This window comes from Mauremys mutica, chromosome 3 (assembly GCF_020497125.1).
Source record: "Mauremys mutica isolate MM-2020 ecotype Southern chromosome 3, ASM2049712v1, whole genome shotgun sequence".
NCBI lineage: Eukaryota > Metazoa > Chordata > Testudines > Geoemydidae > Mauremys > Mauremys mutica.
In genome coordinates, this window is record NC_059074.1 from 155546171 (window position 1) to 155568938 (window position 22768).

General features: G+C 42.4%; 1 protein-coding gene across 7 annotated transcripts in view; it reads left to right on the forward strand.

Annotated features, from left to right (window-relative positions):
- The window catches only part of LCLAT1 (lysocardiolipin acyltransferase 1), a 223294-nt gene extending 202729 nt beyond the window's left edge, over positions 1–20565 (forward strand). For all 7 annotated transcript variants that reach the window (XM_045010360.1, XM_045010363.1, XM_045010361.1 and 4 more), the window contains one exon: positions 16377–20565. In XM_045010360.1, the coding sequence (XP_044866295.1) occupies positions 16377–16879 (503 nt within the window). In that variant the 3' untranslated portion in view covers positions 16880–20565. The remainder of the gene's footprint in view (positions 1–16376) is intronic.
- The last annotated feature ends 2203 nt before the right edge of the window (positions 20566–22768 follow it).

The following is a 22768-nucleotide window of genomic DNA, read 5'->3' on the forward strand; positions in this document are numbered from 1 at the left end:
ATTGTACAAAATAAATCATGTGCCTACAAAGCAATATATCACAATTAGGATTCCATTATAGTTTAATTAGGCATTCCATGATTAAATTGATGTCTTTGGCTTCCTCCAGGTCTCGGGCTAATCTTGAAACAAATTCTTCTTTGTGGACAAATATTAGTCAGTCATAATTAAAGAGTATTCATCAGAGCTGAGGCTTTTCATTAAATGCTTTTCTGATTAAGATGGCTCCCCAAGTATCAGGCTGATTGAATGAATTTAATAAGATTTGTACATTCATGTATCGTGGTCTGGTAGAAATTGTTTTAGCACCAGAGGATTAAGGACAAGATCATCTCGCCGTCCATTCTGTCATGGACCTAAATGTCCTTTATCTGCAATGTTATATAAACGGTACTCTAATATGTCACTCTGTATTGTCAGGCAAGTGTACCATATACCTAGTCAATCATCAGAAAGAAAGGTGTATATGGAGTAGTAATGATGGCTGCATTGGAAAATGGGGGGGGGTGTTTGACATTAGCATATCTTTATAGATCAGTGTTAAGTGATTTTAGAGGATCTGTTCTGTTGACTAGTTCAGCACCAGAAGTTTGCGAATTAATTGAAGCTCAAGTGCTTCATCTGCTTAAAACTGATTTAATTCAGGGAGATACATAGATAAGCCTGTTTGTGTGTAAATGCAGCTCAGCTGGGAACTCAAGCTAGTAAACAGAGGTGCTTATTTAGAGGCATTTCTAGTGGAAGAGTATGGAATGTGTTCGGAACAAAATGCTTGCACTGCATTTAAAAGAAGGCAGGACAAAAAGATAACATGTTTTTAATCTACATACATTCAGAGAGCAAGAGAGAGAGATGTTATAAGCCTATGATTGAACAGATACCAAAATTATGCTCTGTGTTTTCATAATTGTGGGTGCTGTTCTGTATTCTTCTCACTGTGTACGGTGCAATGAAAGCAAGGCCACTGTGGCCAAGAATGGGAATTAGACAACATTGGTGAAGCATGAAATACAACAGATTAGCTCAGGACATTGGTGGAGATAGTCAGTGTAAACATTTGAGGTGGCTGTTAGCATCTTTTAACATCTACTTGTTTTTCAGCAGTTCACATGTTCGTTTGGTATTTTGATTCAGTATTAGTCATATTTTTAACATTGGACCTCTCTGCATCTGAAAGTGTTTTTTGTTGCTTCTTATGTATGCCAAATGCAATGCCACTGTAGATATCCTCTAGCCAAGTGATACTCAGACTGAGGCTCCCGAGCAGCAAGTGGCTCCCTAATGTGTCTCCTGCAGCTCTTTGCAGTACATGCTATCAAAACACTGTGTGATTTAATTATTAACCAATTTTGCTTTTACTATGTTGTTAACCAGTTGTTTAGGTAATGTTGATCACTAATTTGGCTCCTGAACCACTGAGCTCTGAGTATCACTGCTTTTAGCCCATCTATAATAATTTGCAGTGCCTAAACTTCCTGCTGATTCAGGATTGTTTTCCCTAGGGCTCCTGAAGGCTAGACTGACCCTGGGTGATGCTTGGGACAGTCAGTGAAAAGAGGGCATGGTTTGAAACAGTGTAAGGTCACTGGGTAGCTAAAGAGTACTCTCTAGTGGTTGACTTGGGGTAGTGAAAGAAGTTTAAAGCAAAGGATGAGGTGTTAAGAAGAGAGAGAGTTTGGCTGGAAATCTAGATAAAAGAAAAATCCAGGAAAAAAAATCAAATCTGAAGTTCATATCTGGAGTCTTCTAGGGAATTAACTTAATCATACTAGAAGGTTATAAAATCTAATTCTACATAGGCTGGTTGTTTCACTTATTGTTGCAGTGCAGTATTCAGAGTGACATCCTTCTGTTGATGTGTTAAATTAAAGTTCCTTCAGTTTGTCTAATGGAAGTTTAAAAATTCCTTGGCCCTTTCTGAATAGGGTTGCCAGGTGTCTGGTTTTTGACCAGAACACCTGGTCGAAAAGGGATCCTGGCAGTGCTGACTGGGCCTTTAAAAGTCCCATTGGCAGTGCAGCGGGGCTAAGGCAGGCTCCCTGCCTGGCTCCCCAGAAGTGGCGACATGTCCCTTGGCTCCTAGGCAGAGGCGCAGCCAATGGGAGCTGCAGGGGCAGTGCCTGCAAGCGGAGGCACCGCGCAGAGCCTCCTGGCTGCGCCTCCACCTTGGAACAAAGACATTTCGCCACTTCTGGGGAGCCACCCACGGTAAGCGCTGCCCAGAACCCGCACCCCAAACTCCCTCCCCACCCCAACCCCCTACTCCTGCCCTGAGCTCCCTCCTGCTCCTGAACCCCCGTCCCAGTCCTGAGCCCCCTCCTGGACCCAAATTCCCTCCGGAGCCCGCACCACAACCCCCTGCCCCAGCCCCCTCCTGCACTCCAAGCCCCTCATCCCCCACCCCAGAGCCTGCACCCCCCAGAGCCCGCACCCCCAGACAGAGCCCTCACCCCCTGCACCCGAATCCCCTGCCACAACCTGGAGCCCCCTCCTGCACCCTGAATCCCTCATTTCTGGCCCCCTCCTGGAGCCTGCATCCCCAGCCGGAGCCCTCACCCCCTTCCACACCCCAACCCTCTGCCCCAGCCCAGTGAAAATGAGCAAGTGAGTGAGGGTGGGGGAGAGTGAGCGAAAGAGGGAGGGGGGATGGAGTGAGCAGGGGCGGGGCCTCAGGGAAGGGATGGGACAGAGGCAGAGCCTCAGGGAGGGTGCTGGGCAAGGGTGTTCAGTTTTGTGTGATTAAAAAGTTGGCAACCCTTTTTCTGAAAAGAATAGTTTGACTCTTGTGTCCTGGTCAATATTTGTTCCATTATTTTACTGAAACAGTATTTGCCAGGATCACTCTCTTCTGAAGACCTGTACCATGCTGTTTCTTTCCCTCTAATCCTCTGTGACCATACCCCCCTAGTTTTGAATGACTTTGAAACAGACAAGGGACAAAATAGGTTAAAGGGTCTATCCCTGAAAAAAAACATGTTTCTGTACATTAGATACACTCAGGAAATTCTTAACCAGGATGTGACTGAATCTCAGAGCTATAAAAGGTAGCTGTATCCAGGGCCGCCCAGAGGGGGGGGCAAGAGGGGCAATTTGCCCCAGGCCCCGAGCCCCACGGGGGCCCCCACCAGAGTTTTTCGGGGCCCCTGGAGCGGGGTCCTTCACTCGCTCCGGGGTGCCCGGCAAACTCTTGCGGGACCGGGCGCAGGAGCTTCTGCCGCTCCCGGTCTTCGCCGGCGGGGGGTCCTTCCGCTCCGGGGCGGAAGGACCCCCCGCTGGCGAATTACCGCCGAAGACGGAGCGGGACCCGCCGCCGAAGTTCAGACCGGTCTTCGGCGGTAATTTGGCGGCGGGGGGCCCTTCCGTTCCGGGACCCGCCGCCGAAGTGCCCCGAAGACCCGCGGCGGGGCCCCCCTCCGCCGAATTACCGCCAAAGACCGGGCTGTGCTTCGGCGCCAGGTCCCGCTTCGGCGGTAATTCGGCGGCGGGGGGGCCCCCGCCGCGGGTCTTCAGGGCACTTCGGCGGCGGGTCCAGGAACGGAAGGGCCCCCCGCCGCCGAAGACCCCGGGCCCCCGGAATCCTCTGGGCGGCCCTGGCTGTATCTGAAGGGAGTGGTTTTGGAGGAACTAGTAGAAAATTAATTCAATTTCATTGACTGCACAGGGAAATCAGAATGTAGTGTGTATATTTTAATTGAGAACAGTAAAAGCTATCTTTCACTGTGCAGTATAGTGTGATGATCTGTCTTTCATGCAGAGGAAAAAAGGTATTGTTAACACAGTGGAAATAGTCTCTGATTTTAAACATGGTAAATATGGCAGTTATATAATTTTTTCAAAAAAGAAAACTTCATCGGTCTTTGTGTATCCAGCCTTTTGCAAAGCGAAGAACTGTGAGGTTTTACCATTAACAGTGTGAAGTCAGACAGAAATGAAAGTGGAACTCTTAGTTCTAACAAATGCATAACAATACCATTTAATTACTCTCCAATGACTTTTACTGTGTGTTTTAGTTCCAAAGAGTGGTACTATTAAAGTTTTGTGAGCTTACTTCAGGATACACGATTATTGGTGTAAGGTCACTAGTTGCACTGGCAGAGGGAAACCGAATTCTGAATGGGTGGTGGACTTGATCAAACTACCTTTGAAATCAGTACCATAAAACAAGAGAGGAATAAAGTAATGCCTTGGACATTATTACTAGAAATTCACAAAATTAAACTAAGAATAAGCCTGAGTTGTTTATACATGTCAGGATCTTTGTGATTAAATAGGTATAGCCATCCTCTATCACTCTTTAAGAACAGTTTGTTTGGTTGGGGTTTTTTTGTTTTTTTGTTTGGTTTTTACAGTACTTGCATTTTAAGAAAATACCTGGACTTCCCAGTTTAACTTTTGTATTCAACTTTTTTATTTTGTATATTCTTTTACAAATATTTCTGTTCGGGTGCAGGAGTAAATCTTGGCAAGAACTTTATTGCAGTAAAGTGAATGAATCACAATTATTCTTAAAATAAAAATACTCTTATCTGATTTTATGGGGTGTTTGCCAGGCAATTTATATTAAAACTTAGGAGAGTTGGGCAGATGCATGCCAGTACTTCAGTATCTGACTAGTCCTCAGGTAAAACATCACCTTCTGTATTAATACAGAACATTCCACAATTAGTTTGTGTGGTAATAATAGGGACATAGTGTGTTGTTAGAGATGACAATGTAACAGGGCTATGAAAGCTTTTATCTTACAAAACCTTATCGCATATAGGTATGTAAAATAGACATGCAGCAGGGGAGGCTGGAAAAGAGCAAGTACACAGCATGAGGGAGAATAAACCAGGTATTTTCATTATCTGGGGTTGACAAATGTAGCTTACAAGTGATGGAGTAAAGACCAGTGAGTTAGTTATGTCAAGTCATCCTTAGTGACTGAAAATAATGTGTTCTTTTATCCTCCCCTCCCCCTCCCACACTTTCCCCATGTGTTTTATTTATGCCTCAATCAGCTCTGGCTCTGTAATTCATACAGTAGCACTTCAGAGACAGGGAGGGAGGAGAGAGCATTGCTCTGAAGACTAAAGTGCAGCTGCCAGGTTGGCATTCTCATAAATGCAACCACTGTGTCAACAGCAGAGCAGCCAGCTCGCCACTCTCCATTGAACTCTTTCCTCCCACTTGCTCTTAAGTGTCTCTTTTTAACACCGCGCGAGGTACATTAATAAAGGCAGCTTGGATTTTTAAAGCTGACAGTTGTCAGTGCATGGTCTTGTGGGCAAGTTGACCGTGGTATGGGCTACAGTCTGGCCAAAAGACCCAGGTTCTGGGAGGAAAAAAAAAAGAGTAGGAATATTTCTAAGACATAAATAGAACAAGTGAGACGATGCTCAGCAAATTGAACTGAGTGCTGTAACCCAGTGTTCTTGTTCGTTCTGTAAATGGTAGGTGAAAGCAGCTTCAGTTGGACAAGCAATCTCTGCAGTTATTACAAGCTAAATCTTCCAGGATTCTGGATAGTGCTTTGGAATCTATTCTTGTACAGTTTGACCCATTCTCAGAGTAAGCAAGTTTAGTATCAGTTTAACATTTGATATATTTTCTAGCTTGCACTAGAGGGTGATATACTTAACGATCCACACTTAGCTTTCTAGTTTCTTTTTCCTACTGTCCTATGTTCCTGTAGTGGAACTGTATTATACTGTGTTCCTATTCTTGGTTTTGGCGGTGGGAGGGTTGGGTGACAGGAAGAGAAAGCTGCCAGACATCACTAACAAGAACGCTATCACTGACATTAAGATAGAAAGTAGCAATGACTGTTGAGGTCTAACCATTTTATTTGTAATCATTCTTAGGTCTGGTCTACACTACAAAGTTAAGTTGACGTAAGCCGCCTTGCATCAACCTAGTCATGCATTTGTCTACACTTAAATTTGTCTTCCACTAATGTATGTGCCCCATTACAGCAACCCATTAACACCTCCTCCCCGAATGGTGATGGGCCATGGTCGATGTACTGAGGTCAACATGACGTGAGTGTAGATGCTGCTTTACCTATGTCGACCCTAACAGTCCTCCACCAGACATGCCACAGTGCCTGACACTGACTGCTCTGATCACAATTGCGAACTCCACTGCCCAGGGGTTATGGAGGCCAGAAGCCACCTAGCCTCCCTTTAAAACCTCCCATACTGTTTGCTTGTGCCAAGCTTATCAAGTGGCCCAGATTGCTCTTTATCAATGTAAATGTAAATGGGAAATCAACACAGAATGGGTGTGTTTCTAGTAGGATCCTACAGAGATCGATTCTTGGCCCTATGCTATTTAACACTTATCAATGACCTGGAAGAAAACATAAAAGCATCACTGACAATGTTTACAGATGAGACAAAAATTTGGGGAGGGGTAAATAATGAAGAGGACAAGTCAGCGATCTGGATTGCTTGGTAAGATGGGTACAAGCAAACAATATGCATTTTAATGCAGCTAAATGTAAATGTATGCATCTAGGAATAAAGAATGCAGGCCATACTTACAGGATGGGGACGCTATCCTGGAGAGCAGTGACCCTGAAAAAGATTTGGGGGTCATGGTGGATAATTAGCTGAATATGAGCTCCCTGTTTGATTCAGTGGCTAAAAGGGTTAATGCAATCCTGTGATGCATAAACAGGAATCTCAAGTAGGAACATAGAGGTTATTTTACCTCTGTATTTGGCACTGATGCAACCACTGCTGGAATCCCATGTCTAGTTCTGGTGACTACAGTTCAAGAAGGATGTTAATAAATTGGAGAGGGTTCAGAGAAGAGCCACCAGAAAGATTAAAGGACTGGAAAACATGCCTTATAGCGATAGACTCAAGGAGCTCAAGCTATCTAGCTTAACAAAGAGAAGGCTATGGGGTGACTGGATTACAGTCTGTAAGTACCTACATGGGGATCAAATATTTAATAATGGGCTCTTCAGTGTAGCAGAGAAAGGTATGACATGATTCAATGGCTGGAAGTTGAAGCTAGATAAATTCAGAATGGAAATAAGGCATAAAGTTTTACAAGTGAGAGTAATTAACCCTTGGAACAACTTACCGACAGTTGCGGTGGATTCTCCATCACTGACCGTTTTTAAATCAAGATGGGATGTTTTTCTAAAAGCTCTGCTCTAGGAATAATTTTGGAGAAGTTCTGTGGCCTGTGTTATACAAGAGATCCAACTCAATCACAGTGGTCCCTTCGGGTCTTGCAATCTATGCAAATCTACTAAATGAGGGGTTTTATAATGGACTTCAAAATCAGAGTATATTTCCCCTTTTTTTTTTTTTCTGGCTGGCTTCAAACCGAGGTAGTTCTGATTTACATATTGCTAAATCTGGTGTTAGACTGAAAGCCTGCATGCTGTTTATATTTGTTTAACATAGGATGCAGGCACAAATGTATGCTGATAGCCAAGGAGAATTTGGGATATAGCATGTATCTTTTGTTCATTGAACATCTAGTCTGGAGACACACAATTGCAGTTCATAATAGTCACATCTGTAAGAATACAGTTAGTCTTCTTCACCAGTAGTGAAAATAGTCAAAACTTTCCTTGCTGCAAGAGAACAAGCCTCATTTCTTCAAACTCCTTCCTATCAGTAGGTGGAAATATCTTCAGAGCCATCATGTTGTTGCAGATGTGAAAAATTGAAAAGGTTCACTTGATCGCTCTAGAGTCTGGGCTGGTACAGAGACTTCCTGTGCTCTGTTAATCAAGGCTAGCATTAGCATTGTGCCTTTCTTGTTTGCTTATTTGACTGCTAAGTTTCTACAGAAAAGAATCCCAATAACTATTGAATTGTAAGTGGTTGAGATGAACACAGACTGCCATGGCTGTTTTAAAGAGCGATGCTTGACATTATAAATCCTCCCAAGGATTATACTACCCATCGGTGGTTGTAAATCCTTGAAGTTGCTCGCCCTCAGATTCTGTGTTTATAAAGGAAAATAACCTAAACTCTTTCAGCAGCCAAGGCGGTAATGTTTTCCAGTAAGCAGATTTTGATAGCTTTTGTTTTAATACCCAACACCGTGTGTGGTTCGAAGTTAAGACATAACAATCTTAAATCAGATAATGTCAGATAGCAAGTAGCCTCACTCTGCTAGTTACCATCTATGTTTTGATTATGTAACTGATCAATTTGTTCGGAGGAATGCCTCAAAATGCCTGGACCAGCTCCACTTTTTAAATCTAACGGGCATATGTATTTATTTTTTATTGTGGTAGTGCCTAAAGAACCCTATCTGGGCACAGAGACCCATTGCATTAATGTAGAAAAAAAATCCCACTCCCCGCAAAAATAAAACCTCAGACACTTTGACTTCACCATGTGAGCTATACAGTGCAGAGCCCTACATCCTTACAAATTGGAATCAATGTGACCACGTATCAAGTACCATTTTGTGATGTAACAAAAGATTGGGATAAGATCTGAAGTATCACGATCAGCTCTGACCTGGGGTAATGATTAAGGCTACATTTTAGTCACGGATATTTTCAGTAAAAGTCATGGACAGTAAACAAAAATCCATGGTCCTTCACCTGTCCATGACTTGTACTATATAGCTTTGACTAAACCTTGGGTGCTCTGGGGCAAGGGCAGCCTGGAAGTGCCGTGGGTGCTCTGGGGGAGGCGGCGATGGCATGCGGCCCAGGACCCCTGCTGCTACTGGCGGCGGGGCAGGCTGTGGCATGCAGCCCAGGACCCCTGCTGCTGCTAAGGGGCTGGCGCGGGGCGGGGGCACGGCAGGGACCAGTGCAACTGGCCCAGAGGCTGCCCAAGTTACTTAGGCGTCCCCCGAGCCAGCCGCACCGGCCGTTGCAGAAGTCATGAAGGTCCCAGGAAGTCATGGAATCCGTGATCTCTGTGACAGACTCGCAGCCATAGTAATGGTATATGTGACTGAAACTGAACATAGTGTCAGTGACAGGTAATGTAGGGACAAATAGCCGCTGAGGTCCTCACCTGGGTTGAAGATGGAATAGTCACCAATGTGATTGTTTACACTAGAAATAGGAGTCTGCACAGCGTTTGGACTCAGATTTTAAACCTCTAACATTTTGAGTAGTTCCATTCCAGTGTTTAGGCTTTGGGTCCACCTCTTTGATGGGCTCATTGAAGGACACTTTGGGAAGAGAACATCTATTCAGAATGCCCTCTAAAAACCTGCTTATATAGCAAACCTTTTACTTTGCAATGACCAGCTCGGTGTTGTTCACTTACAAGTATCTGCAAAAAATGCCCTTCGTGGTAACCTGAGTCACATCTGAAGAACTCCTGTCGGTGCTCCAGCTCCCAGTTGAACCTCATACCACGCATAATAAGTCCATGGAAACATTCGCCAATATGTCTGCATGGTTTCTGGATTGTGTTATCTTGAGGGTTCCTCCCTAAGAGCTGAATGTTTCTTTAAGCAGTTCACAATACTTATACTGGCTCTGTGTTGTTCTCTGGATAAACACGTTTGAGAGAAGTTTAAAATATTTAAAATCCTGACTCGCTTTCCATGCTAAAAAAACCTCCCTAGAAGTCGGGCTGACATTATTTAACATACAGATTTAAATGTAATATCATTCTACCTGAGATAAGTTTGTTTTGAGTCTAGTAAGAGGCCCTTGGTTATAAGGATTGAGAAGAGATAGATTCGAATAGGGCATCTGGGATAATGAAAGAAAAAAATTCCTTTTTTTCTCTCTCTCATAAAAACACTTTTTTTTTTTTTTAAATAGAGCAAGCAAAGTTTTACTGCTCATGCTATAACTTTGGCCATGAGCCCAGTCGGATTTACTTGTGCCACCTTTACCAATTTATGACTATAAGCCTAAAGCTACTGGCTTTGCATTGCAATTATTTTAAGAGAAATGCCACACGCTGGTCAATCCTGGCATATGAACAATTTTAAGTGGAGCACCAATACATCTCAAAGGACTATTTATAGAAAGAAATGGAGAACTAGGCTTTCAGGATGTTTTGCAGCTTAGTAACTGTTAAGTAGCTGGAGACTAAGATACATATTACTCAACTGTTTTGGCTTTATTAGCTGTGTAGGAATGATGACGAACAAGCTTTCATAATCAGTTAGCATCTCTGTGCTGCAGTTTCTATCCCAATGCACTGAGAACAGCATCACTCAATGGTAATAAGGAGTCTCTTTCCCATTAGAGCAGTATTTCTCAAACTGAGGGTCCCAGCCCAAATGCAGGTCACAAGGCTATTGTAGGGGAGTTGCAGTATTGCTACCCTTACTTCTGTGCTGCTTTCAGAGCTGGGTGGATGGAGAGCGGTGGCTGCTGGTCAGGCACCCCGCTCTGAAGGCAGCACTGCCACCAGCAGCTGCACAGAAGTAAGGGTGGCATGGCATGGGGGGCGGGGGTCATCACAGCCTGAAATATTTTCAAAGGGAGGCCCAGCAAAAAAAGTTTGATTATCCTTATCTTAGAGGACTCTTAAAAGCTGCTAAAATTGATGAGTGTGTCCTGTTCAGCTGAAATACCTGTCCATCAACTTTTACTCTCACTTTCTTGGTTATCTTAATTTAAAGAGTTGTTAAAATTAGGTTTCAAATGTGAAACACCGATTTGGTTCCGTCTGGTACCCCCTTCTTCCCCCCATAATAATAATCATAGCCACATAAAAGTAAAGAAGGATCTTCAGAAGTTAATAAATGCAAGTTTTCTCAGCCTGCCTCATTAGGCACAGACAACTAGTCTGAGCTACAAACAAGTACTCATGCCTTATTCAATTATTGTCTCATTGGAAACAGTCTTAGTGGTAATTAGAGCAACATGACTCTTAAGCCGCATTATGGCTTGCCTTGAAATGTGCGAAAGCAGGTACCTTAAGAAGAGGTTTAAATTCAGTGGGGGAAAATACTACCTGCTGCCTGACTAACCTAGTTACGTGCCCCATAGTAACAGTAAGCTGCACTTTGATGCAGTTCCCATCAATGACATTCTGCTAATGCCCCACTTACGAGGCCACTCTGCAATCCTCCCATACTAACAGAAACGTGGGCCATTCTCTAGAGTGATACGGTAAGATATATTGGATGTAACATGCATGAAGTGAAACAAAGCCCAGTAATCTAAAACTTCTCCATGTTTCCTTTCCTGTATTCAGCCCTACTACCGCTCTCCGCCTGGGGTGTCCTGCCATCTTGAAAAATTAATTCTGATGAGCTAGAGCTTAGTTCTCTCCTTTGTACATAGTCTCCTCTCCCCTTTCTGGTTGCTCCCATCAGTCATTCCTATTTGCCCACTGTAGTCCCTTCTTAGCTGCTTCTAGCATACGACTTGTCCCCATCGTATCTTGAGCCTTGTCCATTTCTGGTTGCCCTGCAGCTCTCCTGTACCCCACTCTGTCCACTGTCACCTTCCTTCTTTTGTTGGCTCTCAAGCAATTTCCATTCGTTCTGAGCCATATGCTGTTAGTAAGTTTCCACCCTGCAGGTAGGATGAGCCTGCATTGGGGGGGAAGACAGAGGCAGCAATAAGGAAATGGTTGCAGTGAAAGTATGCTGAGGTGGGTGCCCTGCTCAAAAATTAGCTACCCCAGATGCCGTCATTAAAGGAGCTTCACCCCCTCCAAAGGATGTTTCTAGCTTCTGGGATTTACTTTATCTGTTGCAGTAAAATTTGAAAGCAGGTTCATTCCGATAGCACTTGGCTGTGATAGTGTTGTCCTTTTCATGTTAATAGTCGTCACTGATGAATCAGTGGAAAACATTCAGAACCTTTTTGTTAAAGTGTGCAATGTAGATCCAGCAGCTTACTGCAAATAATAATAGGAGAAGGCACGCTCCTTTCAATAGCTATTAAATAATTGGCTGGAAATTGTCATCGCCACATGCTTGCCCTGCCAGAGAATTAAAACCTCCGAGACAAGGGACACATTTAGAAGGCTCTAGTCCTTCTGCATATTAAATCATATATGTCTGTATTTCCTATATTGGATATGTTTCTATGTATTTTGGTATGCTGAGCCTGTCTTTGAAGTGCCCGAGTCATTTCTTCTGAAGTAGTTCTGATGTGCTTGTCACCACGATATGTTGGGAAAACAGTGGTCTAGTAGTCTAAACTGTGGCTGGGAGTCAGGAGACCTGGGTTCTGACCTGAGTCACTGGGTAAGTCTTTCAGCCATTCTTTGCCTCAGTTTCCCCTCTGCATCATAGGTAAACATTACTGATCCCATCTGTATATAATGCTTTGAGATCTGCACTATATAATTAATGTGCAGAACCAAAAGCATGCTAGGCACTTTGAAGTATAGATAAGACCTGGTCTCTGCTCTGAAGGTTTCTGTCTAATGTCAGACATGATGCAACAAAGCAGTGGGGAATTTAACAAACTGGTAGTGAAGAGTTTTGTAAGAAGAACAGAATGGGCATCAGTAATATTACATGAATATTCAGCAAAGGCTAGTACACAGCGTGATACAATTAAACTAGATGTCACAATGTGTGTGGAATAATATCTGTTATTTGTGTAGTATCTTGATTGTTAAAAACATCTGCATCATGTCATCTAGAAAGGGTGATAATGGCAAACTGATTGCTCAGCAGACACATGGTGGAAGTGATGGAGGGGGTGGAGAGCTGTTGTGTCTTCAGTTAGAGTGGTATCTCTTCCTTGGTATAGCAGAGGGGTCGGCAACCTGCGGCACGCGTGCCAAAGGCGGAACGCAAGCTGATTTTTAGTGGCACTCTGCTTCCAGCCGGGGTCCCAGCCACCAGCCCCGCTCAGCCCGCTGCCAGTCTGGGGTTCCGGCAGCCGGCCCTTGTAGATGTAAAATGTATGACTGGCACACGAAACCTTAAATCACAGTAAAGAAATGAAGACTTGGCACACCACTTCTAAAGGTTGCCAACCCCTGGTCTAGTATTTGCCTGTTAAGAGTTTTGCTGGGTCCATTCCTAAGTTGGATTCGCATTGAGCTGTAGTGTTCATGCACTCTTGCCTTAAGGCCTTTCCGCTGATACAGATCTGGTCATAGTTTTTTGCACCCACAAACAACCCTTCGTCCTTTTAGTTTCTAACTCAACCTATTCTGCTCTGAGACAACCAACAAAACAAAAGCAGCGACACCCGATAAATTACAGTGCTGGCAGAACTTAACTTTAATGTCACGTCAAGTGCACTGGGCACCTATTTTTAGATCAGTTCTAGACTAGCCAAGTTTGCTTTATCACATCTAAAAAGAATGTTGTCTGGTATGAAACAGCAGGGTGAGAGGATATATGGAATAGTGCATTGTTCTCAAAATTAGTATTAATGCACAGGTACAGCAGTAAAACTCATCTTAATAACATTTGTCCAAGCAAGCGGATTGATTTGATTAGACATAGTGATAGAAGGGCTGGGTCCTTTTGTCAGTGTCCCCCTTTAATTGCTAATCCACAATTGCTTTAAAAAGTGCATTCAAATACTTAGCTATACCCAGTGTAACCGAAGCTTTGTTTATCTCCCAGGTTTGTACTTTGTTGTTGGGTCAGGGCTGGCCCACAACATTTTGGCACCTGAGGCAAGGAGCTCAGATGACGCCCCCATGCCCTCTCGCTTGGGCCAAAACTTTGAAAGGTCTCAATTCTGCCTTTTTCCTGTTCTTCTCCTCTCATGGTACTGCTCTGCTACCTGCCTCAATAAAAGGAGAACTAACAACTTAGTATGCTTTGTTCAAAAATTTTAAGTAACATTTAACTTTCAAGTGCCTGAACAGCAAATGTAACTTTTCTTGTCTGCATGGTAAACACTGGCATTTTTATCTGTTTGAATAATCAAAGTGGTGCTTTCCATGCCTTCTTGGCTGCAAAGATTTGAACTGCTTCTTGAAGGTCCACAGTCTGGGCCAGCTCATGCTCTATTGACATGGTTGCAAGGCCGACCAGCCTCTCCTGTGTCAATGTGGCGCGTAGATGTGTTTTTATTAACTTCAGCTTGGAGAAGCTGCGTTCTCCACTGGCAACTGTTACAGGAAGTGTTAGAAGTATGTGCAGAGCAACAAAAGCATTTGGAAAGAAGGTGGTTATCTTATTTGTGCACATATATTCCAGAACAGCCTTTGGAGTTGATCCTGCTGAAATGTATCTTGAAAGGGCTTTCAATTCATCACCTAAATCACTCGCATCAATATTGCGCATTTCATCATGTGTCAACACTGTCTCTAGTGCCCTGCATTGCTGGTGTAGGTCTTCTTCAGGTATAGTGAGGATTTTTGGAATATCATATAACATCCCAAATATACTGCTGTTTTCCTTGAGCTGCATGAAACATTCTTCAACTCACTATATTGCACAATCTAGCACCTGGTTAAAGAATTCAACTTTGAATTGTTGTTTGGGGTCCCTTATGGAATTATCCCATGCCTCGTAATCAAAGTGTCTTCTTCGGTGACTCTTGTATTCTTGAATGGGTGGGAAAATAGCTTCAGTGTGAAGTTCCTCTGCCAACTTCTGTGAACTCTTCAGAATGTTTTGAAATCCCTCATCTGACCAGTAAGACTGTAGGTATGACTGTGCTTTGTCCAGTTGTTCCTTTGCTCCAGATATATCAAGGACAACACCTTGGAGTCTCTTGTTTACAACATTTCAAACAGTATGTCATGCCACAACACTAAGCCACGCAGAAATTTGAAGTAATGTATGTTTCTGGTGATTCCATTTCCCTCTGCCACTGTTCTCCCACAAACAGTTCCTGTCATAACATTATCCTCCATAATGGCAACTATGGCATCATCTATCTTCCTAATTTGGTGTTTGATAGGTTTTATCGCCTCCACTCGACTTTCCCATCGTGTGGCACTCAGTGGTTTCTGTGTCAGAGAGGATGTTGTCAAATGTTGCTTGAAAATTTGCCATTGATGGGTTGATGCGGAAAAAAATACGTAGATATTTTGAATTACATTAAAAAATTCAGCAGCCTCACTAGAAGCTGATGCTGTATCACTGACCACCAAGTTCGATGAATGAGAACTGCATGGGACAAAAAAAGCTCAAGCTCTCGAATCCATATCTGCACTCCTCTGTTCTTTCCTCTCATGTTGGCACCATTATCGTAGCCCTGACCTCTCATGTCAGCTATCGCAATTCTCATATCTTCCAGCTTTTTAAGAAGCACATTTGTCATACCAGCTCCTGTAGTATCATCAATGTCATTAAATGCTAGAAAATGCTCTCTGACAGTCACCATTGCAGGGACATTTTCACTAGGTTCTGTTGTTGTTACAAAACGCGCTGTTAAAGTCATTTATTCCGTACAGCTGATGTCAGGTGTGCAGTCCAAAATAACAGAGTAATATCTTGCTGACTCCAGATCTGCCACAATTTTCTGTTTGACTTTTGTTGCCAGTAACTGTATGATCTCATTTTGAATTGTTTTGCCAAGGTAGTGGTGTGTGTACATTTATTGGGTGGTGACTCTTCTTAGATGCTCCTGGAGTACAGCATCAAACTCAGCCATCAGCTCCACAATTGTAAGTTTCCATTGTTTGGCACCAGCAGCAGACACAATTTTCTACACTCTGGGTCCTAGTGCCCCCCCCCCCACAGTCTGGCACCTGAGGCGGCCTCAGTTCGCCTCATGGTAAGGCCAACCTGTGTTGGGTTCTTGAGATGGAATGCCATGAAGAGTCCTCAGTCTCTGGCAAAGGCCATTTCTAGCTGGCACTCAGAGCACTGACTATTTACATGTAAAGGGGCTGTGTTAATTGCAGTACAGTCCCTGCAAAGCTGTCCCCCATCCTCAAGTGCACTAAAGGGATTCCCGATTTAATGAACTTCTGATCATTTTTCTGCTGTATATTTGTATGTGCTCCCCTCTCCCCAAGACTGGCAATAAATTAGGATTGTAATTGTACTGCTCTGAGTCAAACTTTAAACTGGATTCTTTTGCAACCATTATAGTTATTGTACAATGTGTTACAGTTGTTAGGTCAACGATAATTTCAGTTTGCAATGTAGTGATGAATGTTCTTCAAAAGTATGTGACCACAGAAAAACACACCGAATCGAACCCTATTTTGACTTGAAAAAGATCAGACATGTGTATCTTAATCTCTCATTGAAATAAGACTTTATCCTTTTACCTATTCTGTTTTAAAATCCTGGATTAGTATTTCTTTTAGTGAATGTTATTTTGTCCCTATAGGTTTTTGCTGTAATCCAGAGACAGAAAAAATAGAAATACTGACCTGGTTATTTATATAAATAGAATACTCTGTACTTGCTAATGAATCTTTGTGAATTCTACTATGATTTTGAGTTTTCAATTGTACTCTGAAGCTCTAATCAGTGGTAATTGTCATAGAAACTGTCCATTGCAGTGTCTATATTTATCTTGTTCTCAAAAATGTTTCTTGTAGGTAATAACCTTGATGCTATCCATGACATAACTGTGGCATACCCTCAAAACATTCCGCAAACAGAGAAGCACCTTCTGAATGGAAACTTCCCAAAGGAGATACATTTTCATGTCCATAGGTATCCAGTACAGACTCTGCCAACTTCCAGGGAAGAGCTGCAGCTCTGGTGCCAGAAGCGTTGGGAAGAAAAAGAAGAGAGACTCGAGTTGTTCTACGAAGGTGAAAAGTACTTTGATGTAACAGGGCGAAGCATAATTCCACCTTGTAAATCTGAGCTCAGGGTCCTAGTGGTTAAATGCATCTCGCTTCTGTACTGGACGTTGTTCACACTAGCTATGTTTGTGTTGCTGTACTTGTACAGCTTTGTGCGATGGTATTGTGTGACCGCGGTTGTCATTTTTGTTGTGCAACAAAAAATATTTGGTGGGCTGGAAATAATTGAAGTTGCACGTCATCGATATTTTAATAAACGACAGAATGGATATGGCAGGAAAACAGAATAACAAGTCTAGTGCTGTTATGAGAGAGGGAGGTAAAGGGTGTTTTTGAGACTTACCACAGACTTCGTAAACAGGGAAGCGTTTTTGCATGAGAATTGTCTTTTTTTTTTTTACTACCGCCATTATTTGTTAAAGACATTTTGCACTTATTCTGTGAAAAAGACATTCTAGTTACTGCTATGTGTGAAAATGATAGTTTTTATCTTTGAATGTAATTTCTATATTGCTCTGGCAAGCAGCTAGCAACTGCAGCGTATTGTAGCTATGAAACAACTTGCTGGATTATTTAACAATCATTAGGATGTTAATAAATGTGAGAGACACTGAACTTTTTAAAACTGCAGATCCAAACTGGTCAGCTAAGGGAGACAGATCTGTGATTCCCGTACAATCATGTTGGCCTAAACTAAGCACCAGACTTGCTCATTTAGTGACTAACGCGTGTGCGCACATGCAGTCCTAATATGTTCACATTTATTTTAAACCCTTTTCTCCCACACTTCCCCAAACATGACTGAGCATGCTGCTACCCAACCTAGCTGAAGAAGTGAGAAACTAGATGGAGATTCTAACTTGGGTGTCTCATGTTGTGGTGCAGGTAGGGCCATCCACTCTGCCCCACTCTGACTCTAAATTGATTTTTTGCAAGACCTACATTTCTAGGTTTTGATCCCTCAATGTGCTGTACGGCTGTCACCTATGTAATAGCCCTTACCTGTGGGAGCCTTGCACATACTGTAGTACTTAGAGCTGGTCCTTCTGCTGAAGCAAAACCAGCTGGGGGCATGTTGTATTTGCTAAACAGCTGGCAGATGTTAACAATTTCTCCCTATAGAAGAAACTTGTCTGAAAACAATACATCTTTTTCTGGAGAAGGTGAAAGGTCTTTTATTTGAAGCTGCGACTCTGGCTTTTAAAATGTTTCCCTAGTAATTTTAATCTTTAATGTTTACGGTAGGAAGACTGCTTTTTTCTGTATGCACATCAGTGTGACCCTCTAAAATTCAGCCAGAGCCACAGTTGGTTATCTATAGTTATACGGCAAGAGAAGTGTCTCAGCCTATCACAGCACAGAACAATCAAGCTACACTATTTCTCTTCCCAAACACAATATTCTTCTTGACTACCCACTCGTCATTCCTCTTCTACTCAGGCCACTCCTCTACACAATCTTTCACTGGTTAGACTCTCCCATTGAAAATTTATCCAAGACCCTCTCCTTTTATGTGGCATTGGTGGAAAGTCAGAGAAATCAAAGGTTTTAGGCCTTTCATACCCTTACAAGGTAGCGGATGCTGGATTTTTCTGATGGGGCTGGTTCCTTGTCACATAATAGGAACAACATTCATGGCAGCAAAGTATATGGAATAAACAATTCCAGCACTTAAATTCCTCCACTTGGCTTTGGCGGTCAACCACAAAACAGTGCTTTGTATATTCCAGTGCCACAGAATACCCCTTACTTACTAAACACTTTCTACTTGCTGCACAAAAGATGTCTGAAAATGCTTGTGCTATATCAAGGTAGTCTGACTCACTATGCAGAGTTATATTACTTTGAAATTTAGACATGTGCAATGCAGAGTTTGTCATGTACAGAACTGAACCACTCAAATATTGGTTCATCATTGCAGACAAATCATTTTTCTTTTAAATCTCAATACTAGGCATGTTCTTCAGTGTGTTTGAATCTAGGGCCACTGTTGGATGAAATTGCCTACCTATATTTAACTGTCCCTTCCAAGGTGACAGCTGTTTTTAATCCCTGCTCATAGTGACTAATTAGTTATTATGCACAAGTACTTGAAACCATCTGTTTTACTCCATGAATGTTTTTAAAACCTTTTTTCTTTTCTAAAAATGGCTGCTAATTGAGGCTTAAGTCTCCTAACAAACTTCCTCTTGTTATATTTAGAAATGCATGAATAAATAGCTTGATGGCTGGCATTGCACTGTCATGAATGCAGCAGAAAAGGAAGGTCTTTCTGCCAGGGTGGGGATGTTTTGAATGCAATTCTACTCTAGCAAAAATATGGTTGCTGTTTACATTTACATCCCATCGTTTTCTTTAAGATAACACTCAATTTTCGTTCAATTCCCTGCACTTCCAGCTATCTCATATCCTGCAATGGAAAAGAAAGTCTTTTTCGTCTAATTTAAAGGTTTTTTACCTGTCCAAGACTTGGGGTCTTCATTCATGCCAGTAATAACGATTGCCTGCTCCTAGAGCCGTAACAGATCTCAAGTGAGGTTTGCAGAGCACAGACTTCACATCACTAACACGCAGACCAGCTGCATTCCTTTCTGCCCTTACATGACCTTTGGGATGTAATAAAGTGTATCAGAAACCTAAGCTGGAGTCTTGTTCGCTCACATTTCTACTACATTTTTAAAGTCTATTTTGTTACAGCGTTAGAATTTGGAAAAGTTTTTAACATGAAACTGTAATGGATGGTGGCCTTTAAAGGAACACTATACATCCCATTGAGGCCAAATTTGAAATATACCCTGAATGTGGGAACCATCCTCCAAATTGTAACTTGAATTACTCTCTCTTTCGTGTATTCACCATTGTGTCTTTCTTTTTTTTTTAATGAAGAGCCACAAGTTTAGTGGCCTGGTAAATACTACATGTTCAGATTGCCTGACCCAACAACATAGAGCTGCACAAGTTAAGTAAAATCCCCACTTCTCACAAGCAGAGTTGACCTCATTTCTGAGGCTGATGTACAAGCGTGGAGGTTAACCAAAAGCCATATCTATTTCCAGATCAATTAGAGACGTAAGAAGGAGAAATTGTTTGGAGCCCAGGTAATAAAAAAGGAGAAAGTTGGTGGGAGGCAGGAGACACCTTGCTCAATAGATCTAATCAGAAAACTGGGAAAATGTTCATTTTCCCCTTTTTATTGAAATTTCACTTTTACCTGGCCATCTTCCAAGCGACATTTTTTTTATTTGTTTAGTTGAAACTCCACACACACTAAGTGCTAGACCGCTCTCTTTTTAACATCTTTCCTTTGAAATGTTTCCATTGCTGCTGGATTGGAAGGCTCTGGTGCTCTGGGAATCAAGCACGCTGATCTTTCAAGGGAAGCATATTGGCAGCAAGAGACTTCTCACTTCATTAGCACAATTTCTCAGAGCTACTGTTCTCTTTCCTCCCAATAGCTATGCCTTGGTGTGTTTTATAGTCACTCTACTAGGTTAACATGTCTGTTAGATCACACATTTCTTGAGATAAATGATGTGCTTAACTTGCCTTTAAGGGTGCTGTTCATTTTCCTTATTCAAATGTTTCCTTATCAGAATTGTGGGTCTGTTTCTCTTTGCTCAGGCAGAAGGTTGAACTGCTCAGTCTGTGTTTGTCACCAAGCTCATTCATCAGACTGAGACTGATCTTTTTGTGTCGAATGTTAGTAACACAGGAACCATACATGGGTCTGTAAGGTGTTGTGTTGATCATACTAAATGTAGTCTGTAGTTCTGTGCACTACACCAATCTCAGATGTTTCCAAAAAAGAATCTGTTTTTATAGCTTCATTTTATAGGTGCATTGTATGAAAACAAACATTGAGATAAAACAAATCTACAGAATAGCCTTAGTTTTCAAAGTCCACAGATACGTTAGAATGTTTTAGCCATGTATCTGTTACTTTCTGTACAGCAACAATAAAGACTTAGCACATTTACATGTTTCATTTAATTGTTTTCTTAGGTGTAATATCAGTTCTATCAGGTGAAAATATTCCACATACATCTCTAAGGGACAAACCTTCTTTCGAGTCCTACAGCCTTTTATTAACAGAGAGTGATTGCTATTAAGGGCCTCAGTCAGTAGGGTAGGGCTGTTGAGATATTTCATTATATACCTGTTTAGTTAATAAATAGGAAGCTGGACAGAGACACGATCTCACCTAAGGTCTTCCTTTTAACTTGTTTGTGGAAACCCAACACAAAAGAATACAGAGCATCCCACAAGCACAGATCCAATTTTTGAGTTTTGTTCCCAGAACTGAGACACCAACACTGCTAGGAAACAGCTGTGGCCTGGAAGAGAATGCTGGATATTGGCATACAGATAAGCATCTCGTCTCAGACGTATCCTATGCATGAGACTTCAATATGTTTTCACTATGGAATGTTAAAAGGGTCTGTCTTCTTGTTACCAATAGCATCAGGGACAAAAAATAAGTCTGACAAAAGATTCTAAAATTATTAAAAACTCAATTTTTAATTCATTTTAACTCATAATTAATTTACCTGTAAATTCTCAGAAAATTAATTCAGTACCAAAAAGTAAGAGCTTGAGGAGGCTACACTGTGTTCTTCCTATGAAACAAAGGGGTTGAATCTCTGTGTCAAGAGCAAAACTCATCCTTAGCCGCAGCCATGACTGGCAATTCCACAGTAGAGGAGTCCTGTCTCCTCAAATAACCATATACCAGATCGAAAATGGAAGAACAGGGACCCTCCTAGTTATTTTAAAAACAGGAATAAAATCTAATAACTTGGGACTTTTTGACAGGTTCAGAGCATTCAAATAACACAAAGCAATTGCTGCTACACCATTGAATGGTTGTCACCGCTGAAAAGATATTGCTACCTCCCTTTCAGCGTAGATTCAGTTTCAAGTAGCATCTTGGATGCTGTAGATCATCTGCTTCACATGACATTCAAGAAAACTCATGTAGCCCGGGGGTCCCACTTTCCACAGCCCCAAGCCCTTCTAACTTGTTAAAATTCCTAACCCAGTAGTTGCTAACCCAGTAGTTGATGAGCTTTTCAATCTCCTGGAGCGTCAGCTCTGACTGAAACTGGTTAGGCCAGACGTGTTTCTGAGATGAATTTTTAGATGTTGGTCTCTGCACACAGGAGTTGGTTGCATCCCGACAAGGGAGGAAAAAATTGGTTCCTATTAGTTGCCCAGCCACAGGTATGTGCAAGAGTCTGCAGCCAGCTGACAGCTGAACTCCTACAAAGATGACAGCAGGCCTCCACATCCATCTCTAACTCGGTTGCAAAGATTGCCTAGATTGTCAGGACGAACAAGCCACTGAGACGGACAACTGCCCTGTATTCTAAGTATCGCCAATGGGACTCCAGTAACATTTCTTTTAGTTAAACAAAAAAACTTTGCCACAACATTAAATATGAAAAAGGAAACTAACCTTTGCCTTGACTTATTGCGAGGGAATAGGGGATGAGCCAGACCCTCTTACCTGTTCTTTTCATGCCTCACTGCTAGCTCAGAATTGTTCCCTACAGTGAATTCCCATGTGCTTTGCACTCTTGTTTTACATGGTCCATGACTTCCCTTGGGAGACTATTCCACAGCCTAAATTTTCCTTTTTTAAAAACAAACGTAATCCTTGGCCCTACTTTGTAATTCTTTATACTATGCCAGGAGAGTCTTCTCTCACCTTTGGTCAAGTAGCTGTCGACCGCTATGTTTCTGCTTAGTCAAACTATACATAGAGAGGGCTCAGTGCTACTGTTCCTGAAATCTCTGTCAAAACTCCCAGTGACTTCTGTAGGAGATGGACCAGGCCCTTAATTTTTACATATATTTCCTCATACGTCAATCTTTCCAGCCCCTACATGTGGCTTTTTTTCTCTGTATCCTCCAGTGTGTGTGTCTCTCTGTCAGGTACTGAGGTTCCCAGAATTGTGTGCAATATTCTAAAAGCAACCTCACCAGAACCAGTGAGAGAGGGACTATCTGACGCAGCCAGGATGTGCTACCTCTGCATGGGAGTTGGGGACAGGCGCTAGCAGGCCTGGCACTCCGACAACAAGGATTGCTCACCAACACAGCATCAGGAGGTGAATGCGTTTTCTTCCATTCCTGCCCGGAACCCTGCCCAAGTATGTGTCAGGTTAGTGGGAGCAGAT